This window comes from Narcine bancroftii, chromosome 7 (genome assembly GCF_036971445.1).
Source record: "Narcine bancroftii isolate sNarBan1 chromosome 7, sNarBan1.hap1, whole genome shotgun sequence".
Taxonomy (NCBI): Eukaryota; Metazoa; Chordata; class Chondrichthyes; order Torpediniformes; family Narcinidae; genus Narcine; species Narcine bancroftii.
Genome location: NC_091475.1, coordinates 76,530,220 through 76,550,277, shown reverse-complemented (window position 1 = coordinate 76,550,277; position 20,058 = coordinate 76,530,220). Strand labels below are relative to the sequence as shown.

The 20,058-nt window shown below is 43.2% G+C and overlaps 2 protein-coding genes across 4 annotated transcripts in view; one reads left to right on the top strand and one right to left on the bottom strand.

Moving 5' to 3' along the window:
• The window catches only part of LOC138740015 (nectin-3-like protein), a 64,354-nt gene extending 47,439 nt beyond the window's left edge, over window positions 1-16,915 (top strand). Inside the window, exons 3-4 of the mRNA XM_069892466.1 lie at window positions 15,557-15,621; window positions 16,763-16,915. Coding sequence (XP_069748567.1) covers window positions 15,557-15,621; window positions 16,763-16,915 — 218 coding nt within the window. The remainder of the gene's footprint in view (window positions 1-15,556; window positions 15,622-16,762) is intronic.
• LOC138739022 (gap junction alpha-8 protein-like) overlaps window positions 1-20,058 on the bottom strand; it is a 122,754-nt gene that overhangs the window by 45,200 nt on the left and 57,496 nt on the right. The gene's annotated exons all lie outside the window — the stretch shown is intronic.

Here is a 20,058-nt window from a genome sequence, read left to right as displayed (position 1 = left end):
TGCACCGCCACCTTAAGTCGGCACTTATGGCCTGACTCACCAGTCCCGACTGGATGGACAAACTGCCTTAGGTGCTCCTGGGCATCCGCTCCATGCCCAAGGAGGATCTGCAGGCATCATCAGCTGAGCTGGTCTATGGCGCACCGCTGGCACTGCCCGATGAGTTCATAAATGCACCTAACTACCCCCAGCGGTCACCACAAGAGCTACTTCCCCACCTCCGGGCCCACTTGGACTCCTTAGCACCCTCACCGCCGCCCAGACATATGGCCATCTTATGTCCCCTGCGAGCTGCACTCCACAGAGTACATTTTTATTCAGCAGGGCACACACGCGGCACCTCTGCAGAGACCTTACAAGGGGCCATTCAGGGTTGTCCAGCGTTCAGGGTCTATGTTCATGCCGGACATCGTCAGCAGGCGGGAGCTGTTTACTGTGGACAGGCTGAAGTCAGCTCACCTCGACCCCACCAAACCAGTGATTGTGGCCCAGCCCAAGAAGCGAGGCCGCCCAGCAAAAAAGGAAACTTGCGCTGGTTCTGGGGGTGCTGTGTGGTGGCATGCCACTAGGCAGGCCAACCAGCCCCACTTGTAATCCACACGGCGGGGCAGCCGGCTGAAATGGCGCCATCAGGTGTTTCTCCTTCTTCTCAGGACCGGGCTCAGAAGCCCGCACTAGGGGACCACATGATGCCCAAGTGACATCGGCGCCCCCCCCAGCACGGTTCTCAGCCAGGTCCGTGCTGGGAGTATAAGTCCAGCCCAGCAGCCAGTAATAAACCAGTTTTCTGCTCACTGAGCTCAACCCGTCTGGTTGTGTGTTCTTTCAGTAGCAGTGTAGCTGCCGCTACAAAATTACAATATAATTCATTACAAAACTTATAAATTTGAATTTTTTTTTACGAAGAACAAAAGTATTGTGAATTAGGGGAAAGTGCTCATGAAGTTTTAGCTTGGCAATTAAAGACAGAGCAAGTTTCAAGAACGATAAATGCCATTGGAAAAAGTTCAAATATTATGTATAAACCTCAAGAGATAAATAATATGTTTAAGGAATTTTATGCAAAATTATATACATCTGAAGCAGTAAAAGTTCAAGTTAAAATTGATAATTTTTTTATCTGGCCTTCAATTACCTTTGTCATGAGCCCAAAGGATCCCAAAACGCAGCAGCATGACAAATGGTTACTTAAACAAAAGTTGTTTTTAATTATCTTTAAATATGAAAACAGAATCAAACTTTAACTTATCTCTATTAACTTAACTAAACCCAACTTAACCCCATTCTAATTCTAGGCACACGTGTATGTGAAATGTGTGTAAATGTAAGAAAAGTTCTTTGGTTTACAGTTCAATCTCACTTCTCATTCTTCCAAGTTCAATGGTTGCAGGCAATTCTTATACTGTGCACAGAATTTAACATGTATAAAGTTCACCAGGCTTTGGTGCTTGAAAGGTAAATGTTTACCATTCAGGAAGGTTCTCATAGGGTTTTCAGAGAGAGATTCCACAACTGAGGTACCACCATTAGTCACCTCAATGTCTTGCTGATGAAATTTGCCCCATCAAGGTTCTCCAGATGATAACCTCTTTGTTTCAGGCTATCACAGAGTTCCTTTCTGTTCATATTATTCCAAGAGAAACATTAGACAGATAGCACTTCCAGCCATCCGCCACTCTGAAACTTTTCTTCAGTTCCAATAAGCTTCCTGGCTTCACTGTTCAGCTGCTTTCAGTGTCACAAACACTAGCTGAGGGAGCTTGTTTCACCCTTCTCTCTCTCTCTCCAACTGAGACTGCTAGAAAGCTCATGTGACTCTCTCACTTGCCACAAACCCCCCACTTTCTTCAGCAAACCACAGGAGTTATTCTTCTGCTTCCATCTGTTGCTTTTGGAAAACAAAACCCAGAAGTGATCTTTCTGTGAGCACTAAAGATACTTGCAAACAGCCAGAGTGTCTCCAGTCCAAAACAATGGTCTATTCATATTATGGTGTCATTTCAATTAGCAACTACTTGTGAAATGTGCATAGCATTCTCCATTGTTTCTGTAAAGTCCACTGAATATGAATTCTTCAGTATTTCAAATAAGATCTGTTTTAAAATGTGTGTATGTATGTAACCTACTCTAATTTTACCAAACTCTCCGAATATTTATCTATATTACACCTTCTTTTAGTAACCAAGAAAGTAAAGAATTGGAGAGCCAGTTTACTTTAGGGAAATTATAGAAACACTTAAATCAATGCCTAATGGGAAATCTCCAGGTGAAGATGGGTTTATGGCTGAATTTTATAATAATTTTCAAGATTTATTACTATGTTTATTAATTGAAGTGCTTAAACAGACTATGAAATTTCATTCTTTACCAGATTCTTTTTCCCAGGCAATTATCACAGTTATTCTTAAGAAACATAGAGATTCTTTGAAAGCAAGTTCAAAGACCCATTTCTTTTTTAAATGTTGTTTATAAAATTGAAATGAGGATTCTAGCTAACAGATTGGCAAGATATTTACCATCTTCAATTCATATAGATCAAGCTGGATTTATTAAAAACCATTATTCTCCAGACAATATTACAAAATTGATTCATTTGAAACATATTTCCCAGGAGGAATCCAACTTACCAATGGTCTTAGCATTAGATGCTGAAAAAGCATTCAATAGAGTAGAATGGAGTTTTTTATTTAAAGTATTGGAAAATTTTAAATTTGGACCAATATTTATTAGTTGGATTAAGGCATTATACAAAACTCTTATAGCTAGAATAGTGAGGAGTGGACAGATATCGTTACTGTTTATATTGGATAGATCTATTAGACAAGGTTGTCCTTTGTCACCGCCATTGTTTATATTAGCTATTAAACCTTTGGCTCAATTGATAAGACAGGATAGTAATATTAAAGGTATTAAATTGAAATCAGAAGAGTTTAAAATCAATCTATTTGGGAATGGCATTTTGATTTATTTAACAGAACCTCAGGGATCCTTAAATGATAGATTGGAACAATATGGAAAAATACCAGGTCATAAAATTAATGGTGGGGGGGGGGGAGGTGAAATCATGCCATTGATTGATGCTGATTATACTTCTTGTAAGAATATTGTTCAATTTAAATGGTCAGATCAAATGAAATATTTAGGTATTAAAATAGATTTTAAAAATTTATCAGCAAGGAGATTCTTCTGCAGCTGCAGAGTGGCCTGGTGAGGCTGCACTGGTCTAATCTCCTTACTTGAGAAAGGACAAACTGGCATTGGAGATGTTGTAATGGAGGTTCACTAGGTTAATTCCATAGATGAGGGGGTTATCTTATGCGGAGATATTGAGAAACCTGAGTCTGCACTCTCTGGTGTTCAGCAGGATGAGGAGGAATCTCAGAGAGGCAAATAAAATTATGAAAAGAAGATTGAAATGGATGAATGCTTCCACTGGCAGGTGAGACTATAAATGGGGGACATTGCAATGAAATTCATGGGAATAGATTTGAGGAGAATGTGGTTTTCCCAAAGAGTAGTCAATCTGTAGAATTCTCTGCGCAAGAAAGCAGTAGAGGCATCCTTGTTAAATGTATGTAAGATATAGATAAGTAGATTTTTCAAGAACAGATATAATGGTGATGGGAAGCAGGCAGGTAAACGGAGCAGAGTCCCTGAGTAGAACAGCCATGATCTTATGAAATAATGGAGGAGACTCAACAGACCAGATTGGCAACTCCTGGTTCTTTTTCTTATGTTCTTATGAATATGTTGCTAGATAAAATGATAGATTATACTATTTGTAGGCTATTTGGATAAGTATATGGAAAGGAAAGGTTTAGAGAGATATGGGCTAAACAGACAAATAGGACTAACTTAGCTAGAAGTCCTCTTTTGGACTTCCATGATGTATAACTCTGTGACCCTATGTTTTGGATGAAAATGTAGATGGGCTGATGAGTACGTTTTCGGACAACACAAAAATTGGTAGAGTTATGGAGAGTGAGGACAGTTCCCGAAGGTGAGAACAGGAGAGTGATCAGTTGAAAATTTGGGCAGAGAAATGCCAAACGGTCTTCAGTCAGGTTAAGTATGAGATATTGCACTTTGGAAGGTCAAATGCAATTGGGAATATTCAGTAAATGGCCAAAACTTTAGGAAAATTGATATTCAGATCTTGGGGTGCAAGCTCATAATTCCCTGAAAGTGGCAAAACAAGTAGATTGGTGGCAATAGAGTTCCACGGCACAGAAGCAGGCTCTTCAACTCAACTCATCGATGCCAACAATGTTAGTTCTAATTGCCTGTGTTCAGTCCATATCCCTCTAACCTTTCCTATCCATGTACCTGTCCAAATATCCCTTTCCAACTTAATGATATCCTTGGGAAACTAGAAGTGCACACAATACTCTGTGTGGTATCACCAATGCCTTGTTCAGCTGAATAATAAGGTCCCAATCTTTGCAGTTTGTACCTTGCACAACAAAGCATGCCAAATGCCTCCTTAACTCCTTGCCCATTTGAAGTGCCAGTTTAAAGGAACTATACAGCTGCTGCCCCCATGTCTCTCTCTTCTACAACGCTCATCAGGGTCCTTCCATTCACTGTGCAAGTCCTGCCAAAGTACCACAACTCACAGTTATCAGAATTAAATTCTATTTGCCACTCCTTGAGCCACCTTTTGAACTGATCTCACTCCTGTTGTAAACTTAGATATCCTTCCCCTCTGTCCACTACACTACCAACTTTAGTCATCCAAAAATGTTATCATAGGTAACAAACAACAGTAGGCCAACACTAATTCCTATGGCGCACACCAGTCACAGGCCTCCAATCAGATAAACATCCCTCGACTACTACCCTCTGACTCTTACCACAAAGTAAATTTTGTTTCCAATTGGCTGGTTTCCCTTGGATCCCTTCTCTTCCAGACCAAGCTGCCATGAGGGACCTTGTCAAAGACCTTGCTAAAGTTAATATAAGTAACATCCATTGCCTTGCCTTCATTAATCTGTTCCCTCAGCTATTCAAAAGAACCCTGAGATTCATGCAACATGATCTCCCATGCAAGGATCCATGCTAATTCACACAGATGACAGACAACAATGGAGCCATCACTGGTCACAGGCCTCCAATCAGATTAACAACTCTCCACTAGCACCATTTGCCTCCTACCATCAAATCATTCTCTATTTGGTCAATTCCCCTTGGATCCTGTGTGTTCTTGCCTTTCAGACTAAACTACCAAGCAGGACCTTGTCAACAGACTAGCTAATGTACAGGTAGACACGTTCTACCACCCTGCCTTTAGTAATTTTCTTGCTTACATTCATTGGCATGGCATCGAATAAAAAAAAACTTGGAAAGGGTCTGTATAAAACTTTATTTGGGCCGTATGTGGAGTATAGTGTCCATTTCTGGGTTGCTGCATTACTGAAAAGATGTGGAAGTGTTGAAAAGGTTCCAAAGAGATTCACTGGGATGTTGTCTGCATTAGAGGGTATTAGTTTCAGGAAGAGGTTAGACAAATGTGGATTGTTTTCTGTGGAGTATCTGAGGCTGAAGGGCACCCACATAGAAATACATAAAATTATGAGAGGCCTAGATAAGGGAGACCGTCTGGAAAGTTGAAAGGGGATGTGGGGGGGGTGGGGGGGAGTACTTTTTTGTTCAGAGAGTGGTAGCTGCATGGACCATGCTGCCAGGTGAAGGAGGTGTGGTGTAGATGCTAGAATACAGTAATGATGTTTGAGAGGCACTTAGATAGGCACCTGAACACAGGCAGTGAATGGAGGAATATTGATCATGTACACGTTGACAAGAGTTGCTTAATTATGTGTCAAGGCTGGCATAGAAATCATGGGTCGAAGTGTTTGTTCCCCTGTTTATGTGTTCCATGCACTATAAGTTCTGCAAATAATGGAACTATGATGAATGATATTTGCAGATGGGATGAAAATGTGTGGAGTTGTTCTTAGTGAAGATGATAGCCTTTACCTCTCAAATTATATTAATTAGTTGGTAAAATAGACACCTAATTGAATCATTGGAGCAAATTTATTGTACTTTGTAAAGAGCAGTAAAGGAAAGACCTACACAATGAATAGTAGGACTTTGAGAATATGGGTGTATATATCAAATGATCTCCAAAGGTGACAGCACAGACTGATAAGGCCATGTAAAAGGCATGCGAGGTACTTTCCTTCATCAGAAGGGCATAGAATATGAGAGAATAATGTTGATTGGTTGAGCCACAGCTGTTTAGTTTCTGTGTGCCACACTGTACGAAGGATGGAAGGAGATGTGCAGAGGGGTGTCACCAGTTTGTGACACAAACATTTCAATTATGTGGAGAGATCAGATAGTCTGGATTTTTTTTAACTTGAAGTGAGAATAGGCTGAGAAGGGAACCTGATAGAAATATACAATGATGAGGGGCCTAAGTAGGGTTTGTAAAAGTAACCTCTTTCTAATAGTAGAGATATTTAATAATAGAGGACAGAAATATAGGGTAAGAGGTTTAGAGGGGATCAAAGGAATTTTTTTTTCCACCCACAGGGTTATTGAAATCTGGAAGGCATTGCCTGATTCATGGATGCAGGTACTCTCAAAAAACTAATGAAATATGGAGATAGGCACGAATTCTGAATGTGTAAAAGGATATGGATCAAGTGCCATTAAACAAGATTAGTACAGTAAAGTATTTGGTCAGCATAGTCATGAAGGACCTATGTTAAATAATTCTATTAGTGCTATTTTTCCTGCCTCTTGCCTTTGTTGACTGTTTGATAAAAGTTCATATGAATACATGATCACCAACACAATTTTAGTAGGTACACCTGTTTTATTTCAGATGGGGTTTGGTGGGAAGAAGTCTTTCTGGAATTGCATCCACAAAATTGTGTTACATTGAGGTGGGAAATACTAATTTGATCATGAATTTATTGTCATATCCATCAGACAATGTACATATGCACTGAAATTCATACTTGCTACAGCTGAACAGTATTTTGCTAAAAACAAAATGACAAACACAACGAAGAAACAACTACAATAGTATATTTCATTGAAATAAAAAGGCAATCAATACAAAAAAATTATAGTAAATAAACAAATTTTCAGTTATTCTAGTACAAAGAAGTGACTGGAACAGTCCAGTCAGTGCTTTTGTGGTGTCAAAGCAGTTCATGATTTGAATAACAAGGGAGGTTCAAGCTGTTGGAAACAAACAGTTCTTGAACCAAGAGGTAAAATCACACGAAGCTCCAGCCCGAAATGCCAGTTACGTATTTTTACTTTTGCTATATATAAGACACGGCTTGACCTGCTGAGTTTCTCCAGCATTTTGTATTTTTACTTCAACTACAGTGTCTGCAGATTTTTGTGTTTTACCTCTTCAACTGAGAGATACTGGTATTCAGAGTTCTGTACCTTCTGCCCAAAGGTACCAGAGGGAAGAGGTTGTGACCAGGGTGACGGGGGTCCTTTAAGGCTGGCAGCATCTGCAATGGATGGGAGGTCAGAGTCTGTGATGGACATGGCTACCTTTGTGTGATAGTACAGATCTATCACCAATGTATATAGTGTATATAGTTACAGTATCTAGACTGTGCTTACAGTTGGCTGAGAGCTAAGCCACGCCTACTGTTTGGGCCTTAAAGGGTTGTGTCCCTAGCCAGGTCGGATCATTCTGGACTGGTCGGCCACCTGTGAAGAGCTCCTGTCTTTTGCTAATAAAAGCCTTGGTTTGGATCAACAAGTCTTTGATTCTTTCGACGAGCTCTACAATTTTATTAGCAAAAAGAATTATTTTTGAAAGAGATGGAGCGTCTAACTCGACCAGAAAAACTTGATATCGACCCACAGTCAGCTACAGCCTTCAAAGCCTTTAAGTTCTGGCTGCTGAACTTTGAAAACTTCCTGAGATTCATTCAGGTAGAGGAGGATAACCAGCATCTAACAGCATTGCTGTCTATGCTGTCCTTGAGAGTCTATGAGAACATCCAGGATGAGACCACTTACTCCGCAGCCATAAAGGTACTGAAAGAACTGTATGATCAACCGGTGAACAGAGTTCATGCCCGGCTCATGCTTGCGTCGAGGAAGCAACATCCCGGCGAATCCAGCCGGGCATATTTACAAGTATTAAAGGCGTTGGGCAAGGACTGTAACTGTGTGGACAAAACTGCTGCCGAGATCACAAACGATCTCGTCCGGGATGCCTATGTGGCCGGGCTCCGATCGAACGAAGTGAGGCTGCGCTTGCTCGAACAAGGGGTAGAAAAACTAGAGGACGTGGCCCGGATTGCAATCACAATGGAGGATGCAGCCTTAAAGTCAAACGAGTTCTCTTGGGACTGGACCCCACGTTCTGATGTGAGTAGAGTGCCCTTCTACCCTACGACCCCCCCGAGATACTGACGGCCTGTCGGCTGCTGCTACCCTGCCCCGTGCGAACCCAAAATGTTATTTCTGCGGGAGGGACAAACACAGCAGGTCCCAGTGCCCGGCAAGAAAAGCCAGGTGCCAGAAGTGCCTTAAAAACGGCCACTTTCTGCAGTCTGTAGGTCTAAAATGGCCGCCGGCAAACACAGTGCCTCGTGTGAAGTCCAACCGCCACTAACCCATTCAAACTCTTCTTCCCCAGAGCTCTCATCCAATGAGAGCGAGGGCTCCCCTGCACGGCAACGCCTGACGTCACGGAGACGCCGAACCCGGAAGGGGCAGCCCACCCTCGCAACCATGGTGTTGGCCCGCCTCTCGCCCCCGTGCAGAACACTCGACCCGGCCTCGGTCCCGACTGTGGCAACCGCTCCTGCTGCCGCCGCCTCAGCCACCCCCAAGGCCGATGCTACTGCTGCCCGCTCCCCGTCTGCCGCTGCCTACGCCGCCGCCGATGCAGCCACCAAGACCGACTGGGGACCTGCCGCAGCCAACCAGGTCCTCACACTCGCGTCCATCGGTGACGACCGCCGGGGCATGATCGCCGCGACCGAAGACCTACCCACTGCCAACCGCAAGCAACTACAAACCCCACTACTTACCTTACATCCACCGACGCCGTCACAACAGCACTTCCGGGAGATCCTCCAACCTGCTCCTCCAGCGTTGACTACGTCTATTACGTCATCACGTTGCGTCACGTCATGGCGTTGCGTCACATCATCACGCGGAATTCCCCTGTCAACTGCTTCAATAACACTAAACCAGCAATGCTCTCATACCCTCACCAGAGCAATGGAACTGATTAAAGTGCATGGACACTACACCAATTGCTTATTTGACTCTGGGTCAACTGACAGTTTTATCCAGCCAGATCTGGCCCTCCATTGGGGACTTGACATTATCCCCACTACCCAGAGGATCTCATTAGCGACGTGGTCGCGCTCGACTGGGATAAAGGGGTATTGCACCGCCACACTGGAAGTACAGGGCGTAACAGTCACCCACTTCAAATTATTCGTCCTTCCCCAATTGTGCGCCCCAGTGTTGCTGGGATTAGACTTTCAGTGTCAGTTCCGAACAGTGTCCCTACACTTTGGGGGACCCCACGCCCCCCTCTAGGTCTGCCATCGCCCCACCACCGAAGCACCCGAGCAACCCACCCCCGTGCCCCGGGGCCAATCCTGCGGCCTTTCCACACTCCGGATTGCCCCGCCAGCACTCTTCGCAAACCTCACCCCTGGCTGGAAGCCTGTGGCCACCAAAAGTCGGCAATATAGTTACGAAAACAGGCAATTCATTAGGAGTGAGGAGCGCAGATTGCTGGATGAGGGCATCATCGAACCCAGTTCAAGTCCCTGGAGAGCCCAGGTGGTGGTTGTCAAGAACGGGGAAAAGCTATGGATGGTGATCGACTATAGCCAGACCATTAACCGCTTCACGCTCCTGGATGCGTACCCCCTGCCACGCATCACAGATGTGGTGAACCAGATTGCCCAATACCGCATATTCTCCACCATTGACCTACGTTCAGCCTAGCACCAGCTCCCGATCCATTGTGAGGACCGACCATTTTCGGCCTTCGAAGCGAATGTGCGGCTATATCAATTTCTCATGGTACCATTCGGGGTCACGAATGGTGTCGCGGTCTTCCAGCGGGAAATGGACCGGATGGTGGACCAGAACGGGCTAACCACTATTTTCTCGTATCTGGACAATATCACCATCTGTGGCCACGACACGCAGCACCACAACGCCCACCTAGACAAATTTCTTCAAACTGCTCGTCGGCTGAACCTGACTTACAATTTGGACAAGTGTGTCTTCCGGACCACACGACTCGCGATTTTAGGTTGCGTGGTGGAGAACGGGATAGTCATGCCAGATCCTGATCGCATGCGTCCCCTAATGGACTTAACCACCCCCCCCCCCCCATACCCAGAAAGCGCTCAAACGCTGCCTAGGCCTTTTCTCGTATTACACCCAATGGGTTCCACACTACGCCGACAAGGCGCATCCTCTTATCAAGACCACCTCTTTTCCCCTCTCGACCGAAGCCAGAGCGGCTTTCGATCGAATCAAATCCGACATCGCCGCTGCGACGCTGCACGCGATCGATTAGTCTGTCCCGTTTCAAGTCGAGAGCGAAGGCAGCCACCTTGAACCAGGCCGGTCAGCCTGTAGCCTTCTTCTCCAGAACCCTCCAGGGTCCAGAGAGTAGACACTCCTCGATCGAGAAGGAGGCCCAGGCCATAGTTGAAGCGGTGCGTCATTGGAGACATTACCTCGCTGGGAGGTGCTTTACACTGTTGACTGATCAACGCGCGGTCTCCTTCATGTTCAGCAACACCCAGCGCGGTAAGATAAAAAAATGACAAAATCGCCAGATGGAGAATTGAACTCTCCACCCTTAACTATGACATCCTGTATCGGCCTGGTAAGCTCAACGTCCCGCCTGACGCGCTCTCCAGGGGGACGTGCGCCAGCGTACAGATGGACAGACTACAGAAACTCTATGAGGCTCTCTGTCATCCAGGGGTCACTTGGTTTGCCCACTTTGTGAAGGCGCGCAACCTACCCTACACAGTCGAGGAGATTTGCTCCATTACCTGAGCCTGTTCGGTGTGCGCTGAATGCAAGCCCCACTTCTTCCGTCCAGGGAACTCCCATGTTATCAAAGCCACCCGTCCCTTCGAGTGTCTTAGCGTAGACTTTAAGGGGCCCCTACCGTCGACCAACCGTAATAACTACATCCTTACAGCCATCGACCATTCACTGTGCCCTGCCCAGACACCACCGCCACCTCAGTGATACAGGCCCTTCATAGTATCTTCGCCATTTTCGGGTACCCCTATACCATCCACTGTGATAGGGGGTCTTCATTCATGAGCGCAGAGCTGCAACAGTACCTTCTGGAGTGTGGTATCCCTTCAAGCAGGACCACCAGCTATAACCCATGCGGTAACGGCCAGGTCGAGAGGGAGAATGCCACCATATGGAGAGCAGTTACACTGGCTCTTCGGTCTAACGGTCTCCCCACCTCTCACTGGCAGGAGGTTCTCACTAGTGCCTTACACTCCATCCGCTCCCTCCTATGTACCACAACAAATGCCACCCCCCACGAAAGGATGTTCCTTTTCCCGAGGAAATCCGAATCAAGAACCACTGTACCGGCATGGTTCACCGTCCCTGGCCCCGTCCTTTTGCGACGCCATGTCCGGCACTCAAAGAATGACCCCTTGGTCGACCGAGTGACTCTACTCCACGTGAACCCGCATTACGCCTACGTTGAGTTCCCAGACGGGCGGGAGGACACTGTTTTGGTCCGGGACCTAGCTCAGGACGCGGTAGACCCTGCAAACCCCCCAACCCAACCTTCCCCAACTCTTTATTCCCCAGGCCCCGTGCCGCAACAGAAGGACCAACAGCACCCCAACGACCCGGGCCACCCTGCCGACAACACGACTGGGGAATTGAGCGAAGGAGCAGTCGCACCCTACGAGCCTGCTGGCGACACCACTCCAGCGACCCCAATCCCGGCACCACGGCGGTCACGCCGGATGGTCAGATCCCCTGACTGCTACAGTCCTTAACCTACCCCTTCCTTTCATTCTCTCCCTCGTTTTTTTTTCCCAGGGTCAGTTCTCCAAGAAGGGCTGAATGTGATAGTACAGATCTATCACCAATGTATATAGTGTATATAGTTACAATATCTAGACTGTGCTTACAGCGATTGGCTGAGAGCTAAGCCACGCCTACTGTTTGGGCCTTAAAGTGTTGTGTCCCTAGCCAGGTCGGATCATTCCGGACTGGTCGGCCACCTGTGAAGAGCTCCTGTCTTTTGCTAATAAAAGCCTTGGTTTGGATCAACAAGTCTTTGATTCTTTCGACGAGCTCTACACTTTGTCACTTTCTGCAGCTCTTCTATGTTCTTCACAGTCTCTCACCAAATGAGACTGTGATACCACCAGTCAGTATACTATCCACAGTGCATCTGCAGGAGCATTTAACCACATGGCAAATCTCCTCAAACTTTTTAGAAAGTAGAGGTGTGCTTTATTTAGTCACTTCAATTGCTGCTTCCAAGGGATCTTGGAAGGAACTAACCTTCTCAACTGCTTTTCCATCAACAAAGACAGGTGCACCTTCTGCAGCCGTCCAACTGACCATTCCCTCCCAAGGTAAAGAAAAGGACATTACAATCAAGACAGAAGTAGAAACATACAATTAATGTTTGATACTAAATTATACAGTATAATTTTTTTTACATCATTTAAATACTATTCTCCATATAAATTAAATGGACTTAAATTATTCTGATAAATGTTTTAATGTAATAGGAAGTAGAGACCTTTCTACATAGAGTTTGGTCCTGTTTTAAAGTGGAATTTTTTTGTAAAGATTTGAGCATATTATTAGGACAAATTATGAAGATAAAAATACAAAAAGACCCGAGAATATTTTTACTTGGTGATATGCATGAAGCAGATATAAGATTGAAGTTAGATAAATAACAAGTACAATTTTTGAGTATAGCAGTACTGGCAGCAAAACAATGTGTGGCAGTAACGTGGAAAACAGAAAATTTTATAATGATGGCCAGATGGAACACTGATATACAAAATTATATACCATTAGAAAAAATGTCTTCTAGTTTAAGGAATCAGATTGGGAACTTTTGTAAAATTTGGGAACCATATATGGAATTCATTAACAAAAGTCCATCCACATTACCCACTCCTCTCAATTCATAATTAGAAGATACAAATTAACAATAGGAAAACATGAATAGTGATTAATATATAGTTTTGGTGTTTTCTTTTTCTTGGGGGGAAGGAGGAGGGGGTGGGGGAGAAAAATATATTTTTTTGTATCATCTTGTATTGAATAGTATCGTAATGTACTATTTATATATAATTGAATAATTGTTTGTCATTGATGCAAAGAAAAAAAGAGAGAAGTAGCAGCAGAATGAAGACTCGCATCAAATGGGCCACAAAGAGATTTAGCAGGAGAGGGAAGTCGAAAGCCAAGAGCACAAGTGGTCATTTAAGCCATAATATATTTTAGCTATCAGCTTCAACTTCTGTGAGGGAAACGGTAGCTGCCACAGTTTTACTATAGACATATTGCTACCATAGTTGATTTCCAAAAAGTTATTTAAAGTAAAATGGACTTAGTTGTTCCCAAAAAACAGCAGACCTAATCTTTCAATGTGATTCCACCTCAGGGAAACTTCGCCACAAATCTTTGCTCAGAACAATTCAGATCAGATTTATTACCAGAGTACATATATGACATCACATACAACTCTGAGGTTCCTTTTACCTGTGAGCGTGGCAGAATTATCACTAATTGGTGGTGCAAAAAAGACGTACACAGTGTAAACATGTAAACAAATAAAGAACTGTAAATAGATAATGAGTGTAAACAAACTGACTGTGCAATAGAGAGAACGAAGAAAATCAATAAAGTGCACAAGTGAGAGTCCTTAAATGAGCCTGATTGAGTTTGTCATTGAGGTGTCTGATGGTGGAGGAGTAGCAGCTGTTCCTCAACCTGGTGGTGCGAGTCTTGTGGAACCTCTACCTCTTTCTTGATGGCAGCAGCGAGAACAGAGCATTTGCTGGGTGAAGTGGGTCTTTGATGATTGCTGCTGCTCTCCGATAGCAGTGTTCACTGGAGATGTTCTCAATAGTGGGGAGGGTTTTTCCTATGACGTCCTGGACTGTGTCCACTACCTTCTGGAGGGATTTACACTCAGGGGTATTGGTGTCCCCATACCAGACCACGATACACTGGTCAGCACACTTTCCACCGCACCTCTGTAGAAATTTGTCTGGATTTCTAGTGTCATATCAAACCTCCACAAACTCCTGAGTAAGTCGAGGTGCAGACGTGCTTTCTCCACAATGCCATTGGTGAGTTGGGCTCAGGAAAGATCCTCAGAAATAGTGACTCCCAAGAGCTTAAATTTGTTTACCCTCTCCACCTCTGATCCCCCAATGATCCCTGGATTGCATACCTCCAGCTTTCCTTTCCTGAAGTCAACCATCAGCTCCTTGGTTTTGGTGACATTGAGTGGGAGGTTGTTGTTGGTGCACCGTTCAGCCAAGTTTTCCCATCACCCTCCTGTATGCTGACTCTTCCCCTTCCTTTATACAACCGACTGCCGTGGTAGCGTTGTTAAATTTGTAGGTGATGTTATTGTTGTACCGAGACACCCAGCCGTAGGTGTAAATTCCTCCAGCAGCTGATTTTTTGCAGAACATTATTTTTTCATTATCCATGCAGTCTTCACATATTATACCCAAAACCTGCTTGTTCTTGGTTAAATCTTATTAGAAGCGTTAAATGCTTTTCATAGTGACAAAAATCTTCAAATCTTGCGTGCTTTATGAAATGCGCAAACAGACTCCTTCCCAGAGCAGGTTTAAAATGATCAAATTTGAAGGTTGAATATTGCAGCTTTGTCCATATCCTCCGACATAAATATACAACAAATCCTTATTTTGCTTATGAAAAATGTAAAACTTTTTCAGAGTAACTAATGGCAGATTACCCACTGTTTCATTCTCATGGATGGGAATATTGTTCAACTCAGATATAAAATTCTTGGTTCCACCCTTGTTCTCAGTGATCTCATTGCAGTTGAACAAGTAACAAATCAAAGGAACTGCAATTATCCCCACAGTCCAGGCGATGGAATAGATAGGATATTTCATGAAACTTCACAAAGCAACAATTTTCAGACTCAAATACTTAAAGAGTCCTCTTGATTGTCTCATTTAAGGGAACAAACATTGGATTTAAAAAGTGTAAAAATCGACAGATGCTTGTAATTGAAAGCAGAAACCATGTTGGAACCACTCAAATGGCAAGGTAGAAACAGTGGAAAGACAAGAAGAGTTTATGTCTCAGGTTGCAGATCCTGTCAGTGAAGGAACTTCAACCTGAAATGCAAAACATTTTCTCTTTCCCAGTTTCGTTCTTGGTTCACAACAGACTGCCACTTTTCATTTGCCTATTTCAATATAAGAGTTTGCATTTGATCTCTGTAATTCCAAGTTTCTGTGATGGGTAAAGTAGCAGCAATTCATTTTGAAAATACTAATTTGGGACTCTTATTTTTCAGCTGAACTAACGATTCCACAAATTTATGAGGAAATGAAGTATTTTGCTCCAGATAAATTACACTTGGCAAGTATTTTTTTTTCACCCATAATCTTTATTAGTTCCCTGCAATTTGTATTGATATATACTGTTACCTGCTTGGTCTGCGCTTTGTAAAAAGGTGCCTAGAAATGGCATTTTGAAAGTATCTGCAACCATATATTAAAGTCACTTTTTTTCCCCCACATATGCAACTCCTGCTAAGTTTCAATGCCCATCTGTAGTATGACCCACTTTTATGGGATGTCAATCATCTTGGACTAATATTGAATTGGATGCATTTAAAAAAAAGTGTGATATTGGCCAATAATTTTTTTTGGGGTGGTTGCATTTTTGCTGTCAAATCCCAGAGGAGTTTTTCCACCTCACACACAGAAGACAAAAACATGGCCCAAGTGCACTCTCCAGAAGTAAAAGAATAATGCTGGAAAAAATTCATGACATCACAAAATGCACCAAGGTATAGTTCAGTTAAAGGTTATTATCTCAGTAAGAAAGTTCATTTTGAAAGCAGTCCACCTCATTAATACATAGATTGTACAGCAGTAAGACACAGTATATAGTGCAGTATGCACAGCAGTAAGACGCAGTACATAGAGAGATCAGTTGAATAGAGAAAAACAACAGTATTTTACCAGTGTGAGGTTCATTTAGGAGTCTGATAGCAGTGGGAAAAAAAACTGCCCTTGAATCTGGTGGTGTGTGATCTCACACTTGTGAATTTTCCTTCTGATGGGAGGAGAGTTCAGACAGTGTTACTGGAGTAGGAATAATTTTTAAACATGTCAGCTTCTCTTCCAAGGTAGCGGGAAATGTAGGGGAGTATGTGTGATGGTCTGGGCTACGTTCCCATTGCGAGTCCCATGGCATAATAAACAATGGTCTTTGATTCTGAGAAGCACACAAACAAGGGACTTTCACACAGATGCATTTGTACACACGTACTCTCACATACACACAGAAACAGCTGATTAGATAAACTGCAAATCCTCCACATGATCCATATTCTCCTATTCTTCCTACCCCGTCCACACAGTTAAAAGCATCTAAAGATAAAATGTACAGCCCTTTGACCTGTGTCTGTGCCAAATATAACATGCAAAAAAACCTTTGCTGTTTGCACGTGATAGATATCCTTCTATCTCTTTTCATACATGTGTCCATCTAGAAGTTGCTTATCTGCTTCAACTACCAGATCTGGCAGCCCACTGCAAGTGCCCACCATTCACTAAGTAAAATATTTGTCCTGTACATCCTCCTTAAGTATGATCCCCTCATCTTAAACACAAGTCCTCTAGAGTGTGACACTATTACCATCTGACTGCTGTGATTTTATACAACTCTATTAGGTTGCCCTTCAACCCTTCTGCACTCCAGAGAAAACAACCCAAGTTTGTCCAATATTTCCCCATGCCTCATACCCTCTAAATCAAGCAACACCCTAGAAAACCACTTCCGTACCCTTTTGACCATCTTCATATCCTTCCTATAATGGAGTGGCAGAATTATAAACAACTTTTCATGTGTGGCCCACCCAAAGTTTTATATAGCTGCAACGTGACCTCTCTACTTTTATTCTCAATGTCCTGGTCAATGAAGCTGACGATACCATGCACCTTCTTTACCATCCTAACTACTTTCAATGAGATATGGACCTGCCAATCACAAAGCCATGTTGATCATCCTTAATCTGGCTATGCCTTTCCAACTCAGTATGAATCCTATCCTTAAGTACCCCCCTACAGTAGTTTATCCAACACTAATACCATGGCCTATAATTTCCAGAATTATCTTTATTTTCTTCTTTATCAAAATGTATAATATTGGTTACGCTCAATCTTCTGGGATCTCTCCACTTGCTAGTAAGAATACAAGGATTTTCATCAAGACCCCAGCAATATCATCACTTGCCTTTTTCAATAGCCATGTACCTCATTATCTCCTAGGAACCTAACTACTTTAATTCTCTTTAACAGACACAACACCACCCCTTTTGTAATCTCAAAATCCCCTAACACATGAGCATTCTCCACATTACACTCCCTATCACAGTCCCCGTCCTTCTCCTTGATAAATATTGACACAAAGTGTTCACTTTGTACCTCACCCACTTTCCCTGACTCTAGTCATAAATTCCCTTCTTCGTCTGGGTGATCCTTTTTTCTCCCTGATCATTATTTTGCTTTAATGTATAACATTAGAATAAAATACCTTGGGATTTTCTGACCCTGCTTGCCAAGAACATTTCATGGTCCCTTTTGCTCTTCTACTTTCCACCTTGAGCTCTTTCTTGCAATCTTTATATTTTTCCAGGGCCTTGTTTGCTTGTGACTTCCTCACCCTGACACATGTCTCCTTTTTCTTTTTGACCAAATTCAAGAACTTTTTCTCATCCATTTTATCATCTTGCCCTTCCTTCCCACTGCAACATGTTGGTCCTGGACTCTAAATAATTGGCCCTTAAGCAGCTTCCATACTGGGCTTGCCTGATAAGACCTGCTCCTATTTAACCCCCCTTAGCTCCTGCCTAATAATATAATAACTTGCTCTCTCTCAATTAGTATTTTTCGATAAAGGCCACAAGCTTTTCCAAATTCATAACTATAATGAAACTCAGGGAATTGTGATCACTATTCCCAAATTGCTCTCACACTGAAACACTGATCATGTGGCCAGACTGATTTTCCAATACAAGGTCCAGTGTGCCCCCCCCCCACCCCTTCCTGATTGGACTACCTATATTCTGCCTCAAAGAAAATCTTGGGCACTAAAAACATTTCAGTCAATACTGGGAAAATTAAAGTCTCCCTCTTGGGCAACTCTGTTGCTTTTGTCTGTTGATACAATGGTGAAAAGCTTACTAATTTTCTTCTTCACTTCCACAGAGGCAAAGACAACATACCTTAATAAAGAGGCAACCTTGACAAGAGGAATGAGCTTATGTGCATGTCTGTCCCCAGTGGTTGAAACCATTCTCCTGCTCTTGACCAGGTGCATAGCAAGCACCTAATCACCTCAAAAGTACCCAAAATTTCCAATCTGCAAAATATATTTGCATTTGGTATTTCACTGTGATTATTATAGCTCCCTTGGATTTGATTAACATTAAAAGCAGTGATGCTGCAACACCATTAAATCTTACTTAAACATCATTCTCTTTTGCCTTTGAAAGGAACTGGGATATGTTCCCTGTTGCCTGCTCTCAAGTTTAAGAGGGCAAGGAGGATAGGAGAAATGGAGGTGAAGGAGGGAGAGCAGAAGAGGACATGACAATCATAGAGTCCACAATGCATCATATTGGCACCAATAGAACAAAGTTGAAGGAGATGAGATTGGTGGCAGATGTATTACAGGGAGATAAGAACACAAGAAATAGGAGCAAGAGTTGGTCATCCGGCCCACTGATCATGGCTGATCTGATCATTGACTCAACTCCACCCACCTGCCTTTTCCCCATATCCCTTAATTCCTTTTCTTATGTAAAGATCTATCTAATTGAACCTTTAAAAAAAAATTATTGAAGTAGCCTCAACTGCTTCCCTGGGCAGAGAATTCCACAGATTCTCTACTCTCTGGGAAAAACAGTTTTTCCTCATCTCCATCTTAAATCTACTCCCCTGAATCTTGAGGCTGTGTCCCCTGGAGATACATCAGACTCTAGTGGCAGGAGTCTGGCATCAAGAGGAAGGAATCAGGCCCTGTTTGTACGAGTGACGCCCAGAAGGCTCCAGTAAAAAGCACATTCAGCTCATCTGACACACTGTGATATGATTCGCTACTTCTCAGACTAGTCTCACTAAATGCAGGAGATAACAAGTTACAATGCCAAGTCCATTTAATTTTTTTTAAATTACTTTTTAAAAATTTAGATATATAGCACATTAACAGGCTCTACTGGCCAATAAGCCGTGCTGCCCAAATACCCAACGAGCCCTGCATCTTTTTGGAGGGTGGGAGGAAACCAGAAAACCTGGAGGAAACCCACATAGACACAGGGAGAATATACAAATTCCTCACAGACAGCACAACACTGGATTCGAATCCAATTCGTTGGTGCTAAACACATCTCCAAACTTAAGTTGTAGGGAGATGTTTCATCTTTCCAGATGTCATGCACACTTCTTTCCAGTGATGATCCCACCATATAATGGCTGTTAATTCAGTAACAGTTGCTGTGGGGGCATGGGAAAAGGCTAAGCAATGTCTTTCAGTTTCTTTCACATGAAGAACTTCAGGAGAATTAAACTACCAAGTAACAGTCTCACTGGACAGTAATTTCCCAGCTATGAGCAGATTGCTGTCCCCGATGTACAAGGATATAGCCCATGGCCACAAGATGGATCTCCAGCAGCAAAGGGCTCCCATGTGTTGGCATTGACATGCACCAGTATCACTTTGAGCAGATACTTCTACAGGATCAGAGAGAAGGTGTGGAGGAATTGCACCCTTCTCTGCAGGAGCAGA